The sequence below is a fragment of the Wasmannia auropunctata genome, unplaced genomic scaffold (genome assembly GCF_000956235.1).
Source record: "Wasmannia auropunctata unplaced genomic scaffold, wasmannia.A_1.0 LD335477.1, whole genome shotgun sequence".
NCBI classification, from domain to species: domain Eukaryota; kingdom Metazoa; phylum Arthropoda; class Insecta; order Hymenoptera; family Formicidae; genus Wasmannia; species Wasmannia auropunctata.
Window position 1 is genome coordinate 10448 of NW_012027413.1, and position 14095 is coordinate 24542.

General features: G+C 28.9%; 3 protein-coding genes across 4 annotated transcripts; 2 read left to right on the top strand and 1 right to left on the bottom strand.

Annotated features, from left to right (window-relative positions):
* Positions 1-278: 278 nt before the first annotated feature.
* On the top strand, positions 279-3379 carry LOC105456929 (the record flags this gene model as incomplete). Its single annotated transcript, XM_011701314.1, has 7 exons — positions 279-431; positions 531-745; positions 1137-1287; positions 1364-1535; positions 2513-2633; positions 2706-2834; positions 2959-3379. Coding segments are annotated over 7 exons (987 nt in total), but the record flags the coding sequence as incomplete, so codon positions are not given.
* Positions 3380-3530: 151 nt separating this feature from the next.
* On the bottom strand, positions 3531-6513 carry LOC105456925 (clathrin light chain). 2 transcript variants are annotated; one of them, XM_011701310.1, is made up of 7 exons: positions 6309-6513; positions 5809-5965; positions 5199-5318; positions 5032-5118; positions 4840-4951; positions 4465-4476; positions 3531-3843 (listed from the first exon to the last, which is right to left on the bottom strand). In XM_011701310.1, exons 2-7 carry the CDS (start codon positions 5960-5962, stop codon positions 3663-3665), a joined length of 666 nt encoding a protein of 221 aa, XP_011699612.1. In that variant the 5' UTR covers positions 5963-5965; positions 6309-6513; the 3' UTR covers positions 3531-3662. The 2 variants fall into 2 exon arrangements, with proteins under 2 accessions (XP_011699612.1, XP_011699613.1); XM_011701311.1 differs by lacking the exon at positions 4465-4476 and having other exon boundaries at positions 3579-3843; positions 6309-6509.
* A 122-nt stretch (positions 6514-6635) lies between these two features.
* LOC105456926 (putative N-acetylglucosamine-6-phosphate deacetylase) lies at positions 6636-13694 on the top strand. Its single transcript, XM_011701312.1, has 8 exons — positions 6636-6717; positions 10670-10944; positions 11252-11526; positions 11613-11742; positions 11941-12029; positions 12679-12823; positions 12897-13073; positions 13247-13694. The coding sequence occupies exons 2-8, from the start codon at positions 10719-10721 to the stop codon at positions 13441-13443; spliced, it is 1239 nt and encodes a 412-aa protein (XP_011699614.1). The 5' UTR covers positions 6636-6717; positions 10670-10718; the 3' UTR covers positions 13444-13694.
* Positions 13695-14095: the final 401 nt, after the last annotated feature.

Sequence of the window (14095 nt, forward strand, 5' to 3'; positions counted from 1 at the left end):
GAAATAAGAATCAACTATGAATACCGGCTTGAGTCATGTTCGTGACTTTATGATATTCGATAAACTTATTAAAAATTTAAATAGCATTATTGACGCTAGACATTGATGTGTCTCTAACAACATTTATTTCGCTAGATATGGATTTTTTGATACGTATTTTATATTGCTGAGATATTTTTTATTCCATTTTAGTTTTCTTTGCATCTTTGCTAAGGAGATTATTTTTCTTGGAGTATATATGTAATATCCTGTACATATGTATTATTTCTTGATTTTAGTTAATATGTAGCAGAAAGTGTAAAGAAGATGAAGTTTTAAAGCGTGAAATACGTATGCTGCTGGAAGATCAATTCTATGTACCTGTATTAAGAACGGAAGGTAATGCATGTCCACCCACTATCGGAGAACCGTTTTCGCCGTCCAGTCCGCTTGTAAGTATATGTTTACACGAATAAAATTAAACAAAAAAGCGCGGATATACTATTAGTTTCGTATAAAATAGAAACTTTTATTATTTTTATTATTTTTAGAATTTGAACAGAGATGATCCTATAAGCCCCCTTGTAGAAGTAAGGGCATTTGCTGGTCCAATGACTAAAACGCAGGCAGTAGAATTTCGAAAAAAATGGAAAACGCCACCACGTGTTACTCCTAAAAGAGGACAGGGCGATGCACCTGGTATTATGAGTCCTAATATAGCTCTGAGGTTGCAAGACACGGAAAAAGGACTAGAACGTGTTGGAAGGTATGTATAATACATATTCAAAATTTATTATTATTATACAGGATATCCCATTTTAAATAATCCATTAAGATTTCTCGAAAACTATGATAGATACGGAAAAATGTTTTAAACAAAATTGTATGACTTCAAAGGGGACATAAAATGTTACCATTAGTTTGACTTGGGTAACGCTGTCAGGGAAAAGTCACTTTAAATTTTTTTAATGGAACCCTCCCATTTTTTATTGCATATTCTTGGTAGCTTAATAAATAATATTTTCATAATATTGGTCAGAAAGTCATATTTAAATTTGTAAATATAATGAGACTTTTTAATCAACCTAATATCTTTTATTATATATTATTTATTAAAATAAAAAAATCTGATTTTTTCATATCTGATATTTTTCTAGAGATCTTGCTGAGGAATATCAAGTGCCTTGGAAGGAATATTGGCCGTTCTTAAAAGATTTTGTTGATTTTCGGAGTGACAACGGATTAACAAAACTCGAAAACTATTTGGAGCAAAGATTCAAGGATAAGGAACAATTATTTTACTCGACGGTATAAAAATATATCAAATAATATGCTTTAAATGTTTACATTAGTTAATTCTTCTAATGTTCTTGTTTCTTTATAGAGAAATCTAATTAATAACGTACATACGCCAACGAATTGCAAAGATGAATCAGTAACTTGCCAACAGACTTTGCCAAAAGAAATGGATGCTATTAATAATATACAATACTTATGTGATAAATTATACATGTGCTCGTTAACTACTGAAATTGATAATATTGAAGAAGATACAGGTATTGAGTGTTTAGCTACTCTTATATCTCACAGAGAAATAAATAATTTTTTCTTTCTTTCCTCTCCTCCCTCTCTGTACACACACAGTGAGGCATTTAAAGTGTTGCAAGCTATTCAACTATACATCTTTTTTGAAAAACAGTTGTGCATTTTTTTTACATCAACTGATTTATCTCATTCTGTGCACAAGAGTATTATAAAAGAGCAATAGTTTACGAGATATTTTATATTTAATGTTAAAATATGCTAGAGTAAAATATCTTTTAAACTATTAATTGTTTATATCTAATATTTTTTATGCAGAATAATTTAAAAAATTATGTTGTGTAAAAAAATCCTGAAATAATTTCTAAAATCGACCTTGAAAAATCGATTTTTTTCGAAAATTGGTTTTCCCATTTGTCTCTTCAGACCAACAATTTTTGTTTTGTTTATATAAATATTTTTTGCTACGACGCATACTTTTAGGAGTAATAGCTTATAACATTTTAAAAAAAGTTCTACTTTGTATCTAAAGTGTAACCCGATCTTTAATTACATAATGTTATTTCTTGTAAAAGTCGTTCCTTGTAAGAAGTTCTGAACTGTTTTCTTCTGATAAATAAAGCAACTACAGTAATTATTGCTTCATTAAGCATTGTAGACAAAAATAGTTCTTAAATAGCACTCGTATAACACTACCTCTTGTAAATAAATTGAGTCGAAAAATCCTGAACTATTTTTCTCTATAATGCTCAATGAAGCAGTAATTACTGCAGTAGATCGCTTTATTTAGCACTATAGAAAAAAATATTCAGAACAAATACTTTTCGGCTCAGTTTTTTTTATAAGGAATAACATTATACAACTAGTTGTTGGTATTTAAATTACACCCGATATATCTACTTTTTTCTCTGTGAAATTATAACATCTTATAATTATTAGTCATGATTTTGTTGATCATAATCAATTATCGTTAACCACTTTTATCTTGCAGATAGTTTAGAATTTTTTACAGCTCCATCCTCGCCAGAACTTGTTCAAAATGATTTAGATGAGGATGATTTCGATGACGGCATGCAAAATGCAGAAGAAGGTCCTCTAATATTTATCGAAGGGTAAATAAATTTCTCTTATTATTTCTTTACGCAAAAGGTTAATATATTTCATATGATTATTGATGTTTTTAGGTCCTCACCAACGAAATTAGATTATGCTGTTTACAATGCACTTTCATCCGCGATTTGTCCCGATACATATCCTTACATTTATCGTTGGCGACATGATATGCAGCTAGCTTTAAAACATGATCCATGCAGGTACGTAATATTACATCTTTAAATTTTATAATTTATTTTGATGAATTCTTATTTATAGTTCTATAATCTAGCTAGTAGTGTCAGTTTTATGTTAATATAATAATTCTTTTTCTTTAATTTACAGATTTAATACGTCATCCCTCAGAAGAAAACTATTTACAAATAATTAAATATCTATTAAAAGACGCTCATATTGACAATCTGGATTGCCAAACTTTGAGTTAAATCATTGGACTGTTTCTTACTGATCATAATCCTGTATTAACAAAGAAAAAAAATTAGTTTACCTGAAGCTAGCTAATTAATGTTGACGCAGCTGACCTCAGAAAAGTTTTAACTATATAATAAAATGTATAAACCTGTTTGCACAATGTTTGATAACCAATCGTAAATGTATTCAAAGTAAGATAAGAAAAGGATATATTTTGAGACATTTTTACTGAAACTTGTAACTAGAAGCCTTTGTGCTCAAACTTTTGAATTAGCATATACTCCTTTTTATTGTTCACCGTTTATAGTTACAATAAATGCTCATTATTGGGAAATATGATTTCGTCGATTTTCGTGAGTCTCGTCTCCGTCATATCTTGATACGCAAATATATATTACTCATATGCTTCATAATATATTTATTATCAATAACTTTTATTATATATAATAAGATTGTTTTATTTAACAGAACATTTATGAATTTTGTTTTTGTTAATATATCGCACGACGTGCAATCACGACGTGCTAATTATATTCTTTTTATCGTATTTTTTCTTGTTTATTTACCATAATTCATATTCTAGAAGTCTAATTGCGAAGATAATTTGTTCAATTTAATTAAGCGTTAATGGGAGTGGGCGGCGTCTGTTTTAATTGCAAAATAATCGAACGCATCCGGGAAACGTCCTTAGAAGTGCGAGACGATTTCGGATTGAATTCGCAAAGCTTGGCGATGCGTTCCCACTCGGTGCCTGGTTCAACCTCATCTGCCTCTGCGACAAATTGCTTCTCCGCATTCCTATTCGTGAAAAAATATGTATTAAACTAGTATCAAGTCATGCATTGCATATCCGTTAGTAATATAAAGAGATGAGAAATTAAGTGATATATAGTTTATTAATATATCTCACAGAGCCTTGAGAAAAAGATACAAAAAATTTGAATTGTTTTTGCATTGTTATGTGATACGGACACAAATAAAATGTGTAACTATTAGACTTGATGTATGTATAAAAATCAATTTTTTTAAACAATATATTGTATCATAAGCAAATAATGTTAAATTTAACAAGTTTTTTTCTTTTATTTATGAAAATAGGTTTCAATATGACGGAAGGCAAATTGGCAATTCATTATTAACAGCATTCAAAGATTAATAAGCATTTACATTTTAAATCAGTCAGTTTATATTATAAATACAATTTTTAGAATGATTTTATTAATGTCATTTAGTGCTCGAAGTAACTAATATCATAATGAAAAAGCGAAAGAAAAAGAGAGACTGAGAAAACTGTGATTTATATTTTTGATTCACATTTTAGGCAACATAGTCTTAAGAATTTGCAAAGCAAATTGTGTTACAATGCATAAATTGTAATGCAATGCATGTTTTCATGCGAATAAAGATATTTTAACTTACTTGGCTGATTCCCTAAGAAGCGAAATAGAAATAACACAATTATATTAAAAACTTCAAAAATCTAATAAATAGCATAATACTGGACTAATTACCCATATTACTGTACTTTTATATCAAAGGAGATGATAACTTAGTCCAATATTTATTACATTTCTCAAAAATGTTTTGTGTTTATTAATTATTCCATGTTTTTAGATATAAATGTTGCATTATTGTTAGGTACAAGCCTTGTTAAATTTAGTTCAATAGACGGTCATAAAAGATTCGGATTAGCAATCACAATTTAATATTCAATTTTTAGCTTGTCAATTTTTTTGTCGGAATAGAAATGTATGGGAAGAAAGAAGATAAAACTTTAAAGATTAGTAAAATCACCTGTTAGTAGTCTTCGTTTTATTAATGGCTTCTGCGTGATGCTTGTACCATTCTTCTAATTCTTTTTTCGCGGCTTCTTTCCATTCCTCTCTCTTCTTCTCCTCTTCTGCATCTAAAAAAAATTTCACATATCCATACTATTTCTCTCAAAAATATTACATTTTCAACAATAAAGTTGACCACTTTCATTACCTTTTTCTTCAAGACGAGCTTTTTGTTCTTCCCTCCACTTTTTAATCTTTTCAGGCTCTTCCTTGACTGGTGGAGGAGGCGCTGGTTCTGTATGCATAAAAATGTACAAGTATTCACAAACAATTAATACTTTTTAAGACAACAGAGATTGTAAAATAACTTTATACCTGATGTTATCGGTGCTTGTCCTTCTACAGACTGCCCGATGGTATCTACAATTTCAAAACTGCCTTCAGCGTCACCTCCTGGGCCAACTTTTAGATTTCCAAATTTTCCAGACAGCTCATCTATAAAATATTGTCTGTATGGCATTTGTGTATATGCGAGCAATACAAATATGTACAACATACATGAACAATATGTGAATAAACTTTATAAACATTTTCTTATTATTATTTATGTCTGTATGAAACTAAATAGAACCGCTGAGCCAATTAGAGATATTTATAGACAACCAGAATAAGTACGAAGAAAATTGTTGCGCAGCACTCAAAAGTGCTAGAAGTAAAAACGAAAGAGTTTCCAAGTTCAAATCACAATCAGCTCCTTTAATTTTTCACAAATCGTTACTAATATTTCTTGCCATGTTTGTAAATAGCAAGTGTTTATAATAACATTGCTTGAAACGAAGGATTCCAAGTTCAAATTACAATCGGCTCCCTTTAACTTTTTCCAAATCGCCAATATTTCTTGCCATGTTTGTAAGCAGCAAGTGTTTATAGCATCCCTGTTTCCCGCTCCGTTCATCTCAAATCTCACATATATAGTTCCATTTACCTTCAGCCTGACCTGCCGCCGCCGCAGCCAGAGTTACAGCCATTGGGGTAATGTCATCTTCTAAACCGGCTAGCTGATCCTGTTCCCTCGCCAGGAACTCTGCAGCTGGGTCTACGTCGGGCTCGTTGACAAAATTGTCGCCAAATGCATCCATTGCCTAAAAAAACGATTCGAAGAATATACAATCCGAGATATATATATATATATATATATATATATATATATATATATATGTACAATATCACTTGTCAAAAAAGTTTCTAAATTCTAAATTTTTTATTGGCCTGTACTGAATTGGGATAATTGCAATAAACGAGTAGGATAAATAAAAAGGAGGACACTATATACAGATAAAGTATATTGTATGTATATCTCGAAAAAAGAAGACTCGAACGTCAGCGACATTGAACATTTAAGGTTAACTAAACCTGTCGCTAATCTAAATAGAATCAGTCTTATTTATCCGAGACTTTTTCACTTTTCACTTGATGATTACTTACACAGCGTAAACGTACGATTCTCGTCCGAGAGAAACTGTGAAATCAGTGGAATGTACAATTTTTTCTTAGCCGAGGGAAACACCTCCAACTAGCTCCAGCCAGTCCAGCCTCCAACTTTCTCCTCGAAGTCCAATTGTGAATCGTCAGTAACAGTCAGTAACAGTCTACGTCAATATCGTTAATATATATTGATATCAATGATAATGGTATGTGGAACGGACGATACGGTATCGATGTATGCGACATGCATGACATATACAATATATACACTTGCGCAGAAGAGCATAACATTATTTCAATAAGTTTCGGAACGCATTGAACGGATTTGGCAGGTGGCAGAAAGATTTTCAGTATACTAGCGTGCTGCGTGATGCGATATTGTGGTGATTTTAAAAAAGTGACAAATAATGTACGTAAAATTATTAATGAATTTTCTAAATTATAAGATTAAGTAATTATTCAGTTTAGCCCTCGTCAGTTCAAATATTGATAAAATTGTGCTCATTCGACACTTTTTTCTACCAGATTCTTTCACACAAGAAACTAATCGCCTAATTTCATTCAAAATCGGAGATGAGGAAGGCTAAATTAAATAATTATTTCTTTATTGAATGAAATCTTTGTATACCACGTCTTGGAAAATAAACAAAATCATAATGCATGTACATACATACAAATTAATATAAAAAAGATAAAGTGTGAGTTAACGTTAAAAAATATGATAAGAATTTCACATACACATCGGAAAAAAGGTTAGGTTAAGGAAATCTCAAGCCGTCTGTTTTACTTATCTACCCTTCTAATATAGCATTTCCTGCTATTTTCTGCAATTTTCTACAGAGCAAAATATGCGTGCAATTAATTTCAGCAGAATTCAACAATCTGTTGCGAGATTCATGCACTGTACATGCAAATAAACTGCAAATACTTGCTACAGAAATCGAGCTATCTTGAAGCAAGCTCTTTTCATAACTGCAGTCTATAAACAGTCCATTAGCAGTCTGTCTCAGCAGACTGATATAAGATTCTTTCAGCAGAAGTAATGTGTAGATTCTGGCGAAAGAATACTACAATTCTTGCAGCCAGATTCTTGACATATTCTGCCAGCAGAACATTATGATCTGCTTCCTTGGATTTTACAGCAATCTTGCAGTAAATTGCTACTAGGGCCTGAATTTGATTCGCTAGAGGCATTTTCTGCTATTTTCTGCAGAGCAAAATATGTGTGCAATTAATTGCAGCAGAATTCAATAATCTGCATGCTGCAAGATTCGTATACATGCAAATAAACTGCAAATACTTGCTACAGAAATTGAGCTATCTTGAGATAGATACTTTCCATAATTGCAGTCTATAAACAGTTTGTTAGCAGTCTGTCAGCAGACTGATATAAGATTCTCTCAGCAGAAGTAATGTGCAGATTCTGACGAAAGACTACTGCAGTTCTTGTAGCAGATTGTTGACATATTCTGCCAACAGAACATTATATGTATATGATCTACTTCCTCGGATTTATAGCAGTCTTGTAGTACTTAAATTGCTATTATAAGGCTTGAATTTGATTATTTTTGCAAACAAATATTCTAATTGTCTAATATTTTAAAATCCTTTTCCACAATTAAAATATAAATAATAATTGAATTAATAAACGATTAATGTTGTAATCAAAGTTATATAACAATTCATACATGTATATAATTGCTTATTGGGAGATTAAAATTCAATCAATCAGAATAAAACTCTGATTAAAAAATTGAGATTATCTAATTAATTAAATTCTAATTTTTATTTTGCAATTCTCAATTTCCAATGTGAAATATTATTTATAATTCATAAAAATAGAGTAATTACGCGCTCTCGTTGGTTTTATTTGAGCATTTATTAGCAATTCTGAAACGTAAAACATGAAAATATTTTATAAATTGTGTAATTGGCCGCTAACTTAATTGAATATAAAATTTAAGTATGTATAAATTAGTATTATACAAGATGGTAATTAGCTTCACTAAGTACAACAAAATCATGATTTATAAAAGTTAATAAGATATAAAAGTTTTAATAAAATTTATATAAGATTTATTAATTATGTAAAACATTTTTTTCTTTATTTAATCCTATGTAAAACATTTTTTTCTCAATTTAATCTATTTCTCTATTTAATTAAATAATATTTTTTATATGTACGCAAGACCGAAATTTATAAAAAAAACTTTGATTTGATAGGATAAGAAAAATAAAAACAAAATCTTTGAAATGCTGATCTATATATTTATAGTTAATAAAGATAGAAATTTTAGAAATCGGAAAGTAATGCTTATTGAAGAAAAATGATGAACTAATTACAAGCTATACTGTCTTAAATCTATATTGAAAGAGTATTTAAAGGATTTAATTTGTTTAATTAAAGATTTAATTGAAGGATTTCTTTTATTAATGCTATCTCCATATGCCTTCAACAAAAATGCGTAATGCTATCTATATGAATCTCTGAAGCTGTCTTTTTTTATTACGGAACTTCTAATTCTCTGTAAAGTTTTTTAAGTTTGGATAACATTAGACAATTTTCGATTATCGCTATGTTTTAGAAAAAAATATTTACTTTATTATTATTTATTTTACGGATATACTTATTATATAATAATAAAACATTTACACATATAAACCATTGAGTTAAATTTATTTTTATTGTTAAAATAAACTGCAAAGATATTAAATTGATTTGAATATTTTTGAAAAGTTACAGTTATATGAGTTTATCCCAGAAAACACAAATTATAACTACAATATTGTAACAACATTGCAGTTAAAAGCTGTGTTTACTGGATATATAATAGACAGTGCATTCATATCCTTTATAGAAATTTATTAATACTGTAAGTGTTAAAAATTGGTAAAATAATTAATTACTTTGAACGATATACTATTTTGAATAAAAATACTGTTAACGAAATAAATAATTAATTATTAATTTAATACCTTTTATTTATTAATTATTAATTTAATAAAAAAAGACATCTTCAGAGATTCATATAGATAGTATTGCACATTTTCGTTGAAGACATATGGAGATAGCGTTAATAAAAGAAATCCTTCAATTAAACCTTTAATTAAACAAATTAAATCCTCTAAATACAGTATTAAATTTTTTAAAGAGATGTGGCAGTTGAAGACATTGAAGGACAGAGATATATGTGGTTTATTAGTCTCTCCGTTACATTGCCACGAAGAAGGCTGTCTTTCTCCTTCACTAATCGAAATGCACAATTGAACAAAGATAGCATCTGATTGCCTCTTAGAACATATATTATGGACGGTATAGGCAATTCTCCTTCCAGTAATATATGTTCTAAGGATTGCCTATTGCCCTCTCTTACTAATGTTGTCTTCACGTCTCCAATAGAAGCGCTCATACAGTTTACTTTATAAATCTATAGGAAAGGCTTACTTTTAATATAATATAGAAATCAATGAAATATTCCCGTTGCCGAAGTCGCTGCGAGTTTTCAGCAGTTGATATCACCGATTTGAATATAATAATTATCAAGCAAATAAATATTTTTATAGATCAATCATTATTACCTTAGTTTTAGCTTTCTCGTTTTTAGATATATGTAATTATTGATGCACATGTTTTAGAAATAAGAAAAATTTATTTAGGATAACCTATTGTATGTGTAATTGTTTATAAGAGTGTGATATTGTGTTATTTAGATAAAAATAAAGAAATGTTACAAAAAGAGTAAGCAAAGTATGAAAATTTATGAGTGAATCTCTACATTTTGAGATTATTTTATAAGGTTTCTCAATCTTCTTTCTTTTGAGAAAAGTCTAGCTATTTATATATACTGTGAACAATAAAAAAATATAGTTACTTAGAAATATTTATTTTTATAATTAGATTATATACGAATAGTTAATCTATAATATTAATATTTTGAAGTAAAAAATTATTAATCTGTAATTTAAAGTAAATTTATCTTTGAAAGAAGTTGAAGTCACATTCAACATAATTTCACATTTTGTATATATGCATTTTTTTTATTAAAAACATTTTTTTAAATATAAAATAGTTACAAATTATTTGTAGAATTTATCAATAAAGAAAAGATAAATTATTATAATATGTATTATAAATAAAAATTGCATGTCATCGTCTTTAATGACGATAGATATTTTTATGTTCTCATGAATCGAGTTGTTGACATAATCCTCTTATCATAACGAATCTGCCGTTGCGAATCATCGGTCATATGTTCGCACATCAATCGCCATTTTGGTGGCCTAAATGCTTAGATCGTCGCAGCGAGGTGGATACTGGATACACAATTGATAACTGTTGATAATGCTTTGTGGATACGCAGATAAGGCTCTTATTTATGAAATTACGGTGACTCGGGGTCATTTCTCATCATGCAATCGTCGAACATGCTGCGAAATAAGAAAGGAGTACTCAAGCAATTCTGCAACTGCAAGATCTTGCGCGATAGTAGGATTCAGACGGAGGATCTGTGGGTGCGAGACGGAAAGATCGTAAATCCGGAGAAGATCTTCTACGATGAGAAAATCAAGCCAGATATTAGGATAGATTGTGGCGGCGCTTTGATCTCACCGGGGTATATAGATGTACAAATCAATGGTATTGAATTAAATGACTCCTTTAACAGCATATTTTACTCTTTCACATATGATTTTTAATTTTTATCTTAAAAAATAATTTATATATTATAAACTGGAGTTTAAAAATCTTTGAATGTGAAGTTTGATGCAAAATATTAAATGATAAAAAACAGAATTATAAGAGTAAAAATATTTTATTAATAAGTCAATCTTTAAAAGAAATTACGAGTAAAATTATTGCTGCAATAATTTTCTATTTAATAAGAATTTTATTAATTTTAATGCTTCAATAAATAAATGTACGATTTAATATCTTTACTTGCTAGGAGGATTTGGCATAGATTTCTCATGCAATCTTGACAATGTGGAGGAAGGTATTGCTAAAGTAGCAAAGGGTTTGCTGGAACATGGAGTAACATCCTTTTGCCCTACATTGGTTACATCTCCCACTGAAGTATATCACAAAATTTTACCAAGAATAAAGAAACAAAATGGAAGTAGCCATGGTGCTGGTGTACTAGGTGTTCATATAGAAGGACCATTTATTAGTCCAGACAAAAAAGGTGCCCATCCGGAACATTGTATTAGAAAATTTGATCAGGTAATAGTTGCCTAGTTCTGATTGTGAGTAAACCTATTAAATATTCAATATATTCAATATATTGATTTATATATTTTCTGTAATAGGGATTTAAATCAGTTATCGATATGTATGGCGAGCTGGGCAATGTGTGCATGTTCACATTAGCACCTGAGATCCCGAACGCTATATCTGTTATTGAAGAGCTATTTAGTAGAAATATTAAAGTATCTCTTGGTAAGATTTAATATCTCCCAGTAATATATTTATCATGCTATAATTAAATACAATATTGTAAAGAGATTTTTTTAATTTTAGAATTTCATATTTTAAATTATACAAAGTTTGTATACAAAGACAAGTAGTTTGTATTCAAAGAATCTTGCAGATTTTTATAAAGTTTCTCTTTAATTCATTTTATATGACATATTTTAGGACATTCTATAGCAAATTTAAGTGAAGGAGAAAAAGCAGTTAAACATGGAGCGTCGTTTATCACTCATCTATTCAATGCCATGTTGCCTGTGAGTTATAAAATACATTAATTTATAATATTGTTCAACAAAGGAAGACTTTTTTTTAGCATAAGAAAATGAAATCGTTTTTTTATAATTTTCTAGGCATTGAATATGATTCTGTTACGCAAATAGTTCCATTACGTCATATTTTTGAGAAATTTGTGATTAACGTTGCAAAAAGGACTATTATTTTATTAGTATGTTTTTTGTCATATGTATATCTATAACGTGATATGTTAGAGAAATTTTATTACAGTCAAAATTAAATGTTGCTTATATTTTCGATTCTTCAGAAATTTGTTGCATTGATTTATCAAATATTTTTTAAATTATATTGTTCAATCTTAAGAGTTTTCAGGTCGTTGAAATATGTTAATAAACCTATATATTAATTATTAATATAACTAAATATTTAGTAAATTACAATACACATTATAAATATTTTAGTACATTATAATACACTAAAATAATCGTTTTTTGCAACTTTAACCACAAATTTTTCAAAATTGTGGTATGATAGAGCAATTTTATAAATGGAATCATATTCAATGCCCAAGAAACTATAAAAAATGATGTTTTGTTCTTGTGCATTTTTGTTATTGAACAGTCAATTTATATGTTTAGAAATATCTTATATATAGCATTTTTTCACTAGTTTCATCATAGAGATCCAGGATTGGTTGGTCTCTTAACGTCCGATCAAATCCCTCCTGGAAGAATCATTCATTTTGGTATAATCGCCGATGGGATTCATACTCATCCTGCGGCATTGCGGATCGCTCATAGAACGCATCCCGAAGGTTCGCAGTTCATTATATGCATCTGTACTTATAATATGTTGTTTCAATTTTAATAATATTAAAATGTTCGTAGGTCTTGTGCTTGTAACTGATGCGATATCAGCGTTGGGTCTGGAGGAGGGAATTCATCAATTAGGACAGTTAAAGATAGAGATACGTAAAGGATGCGCATATATCGCTGAAACAAATACACTATGCGGTAGCATAGCCGAGCTTTCCGAATGTGTGAGATACTTTAAAGAAGCTACAGGTATATTAAATTATAACATTAATAAAATAATCATATAAATATGAAATAATCGTAAAATATTGTTAATTTGTTGATTGAATTTTGCAGCAATATATTTGTATTATATTTGTATGACGTTTGCATTATATCTCTATTCAGTGTACAATACTTAGCAATGTAATCGTCCAATGTAGGTTGTACAGTAGTCGAAGCTTTAGAAGCGGCGACTTTACATCCCGCAAGAACCCTTGGTATTGATTCTTACAAAGGTGTTCTAAATTTTGGGGCCGATGGTGATTTCATACTACTTGATGAGAAACTGGAATTATTGTCGACATGGATTTCGGGAGAATGTGTTTACGAGAAGAATACCGGCAGTAAAACAATTTGATGCATGAATGTAAATAGATATTCCAATATGAATCTGAATCAATTACTGTATAAAGCAACTGGATGTTTTATAACTGCATATTTTATAATTGGGTTTTGTATAAAATGACAATGTGAAAGGTCCATGAAAGAGATATTGTTATAAATAAAAAGTCTTAAACTTATTCCAGAAAATAGCTTTTGCTGGAATTTTTATATGTTTGTACTTATAGCTTTTTACTTGAATAAATACTTGTTACTTATAAAAATAAATTTAAGACTGATATGTGTATATATATTTATAAAATTTAAAAATAATCAAATTCCTTGATTTTTCAATGAATAGTGATTTATATGAAATATATTTTTATAAAGATTACATATGATACATATAATACTGTTCCATATTTATGCAAAAGTATTTCACTAAATAATGAATAATATAATACTTTTAAGTATTTTTTACTGATTACACATATATACATATGTATATATGTATATACACATATACGTATGTATACATATACAATATGTAATGTAAATGTATATCCTCTTTTTATTAAAAACTATCTTTAAAAGTTTTCATATTCTTTTCTATTTTCAATTTTCTATTGTATCAATATAATAATATTATTTAATACTCTAAAAAAAATTACAAAGTAAAATTTAATAAT

Excerpts from the sequence above, each read along its gene's own strand:
- LOC105456925 (XM_011701310.1), bottom strand. The coding sequence starts at position 5,962 with ATGGATGCATTTGGCGACAATTTTGTCAACGAGCCCGACGTAGACCCA. Across the intron at positions 5,319-5,808 it reads GGCGGCAGGTCAGGCTGAAG|ATGAGCTGTCTGGAAAATTT; the intron begins GTAAATGGAACT and ends AATATTTTATAG. Across the intron at positions 5,119-5,198 it reads ACAAGCACCGATAACATCAG|AACCAGCGCCTCCTCCACCA; the intron begins GTATAAAGTTAT and ends TTATGCATACAG.
- LOC105456926 (XM_011701312.1), top strand. The coding sequence starts at position 10,719 with ATGCAATCGTCGAACATGCTGCGAAATAAGAAAGGAGTACTCAAGCAA. Across the intron at positions 11,743-11,940 it reads AAATATTAAAGTATCTCTTG|GACATTCTATAGCAAATTTA; the intron begins GTAAGATTTAAT and ends GACATATTTTAG. Across the intron at positions 12,824-12,896 it reads TCATAGAACGCATCCCGAAG|GTCTTGTGCTTGTAACTGAT; the intron begins GTTCGCAGTTCA and ends AAATGTTCGTAG.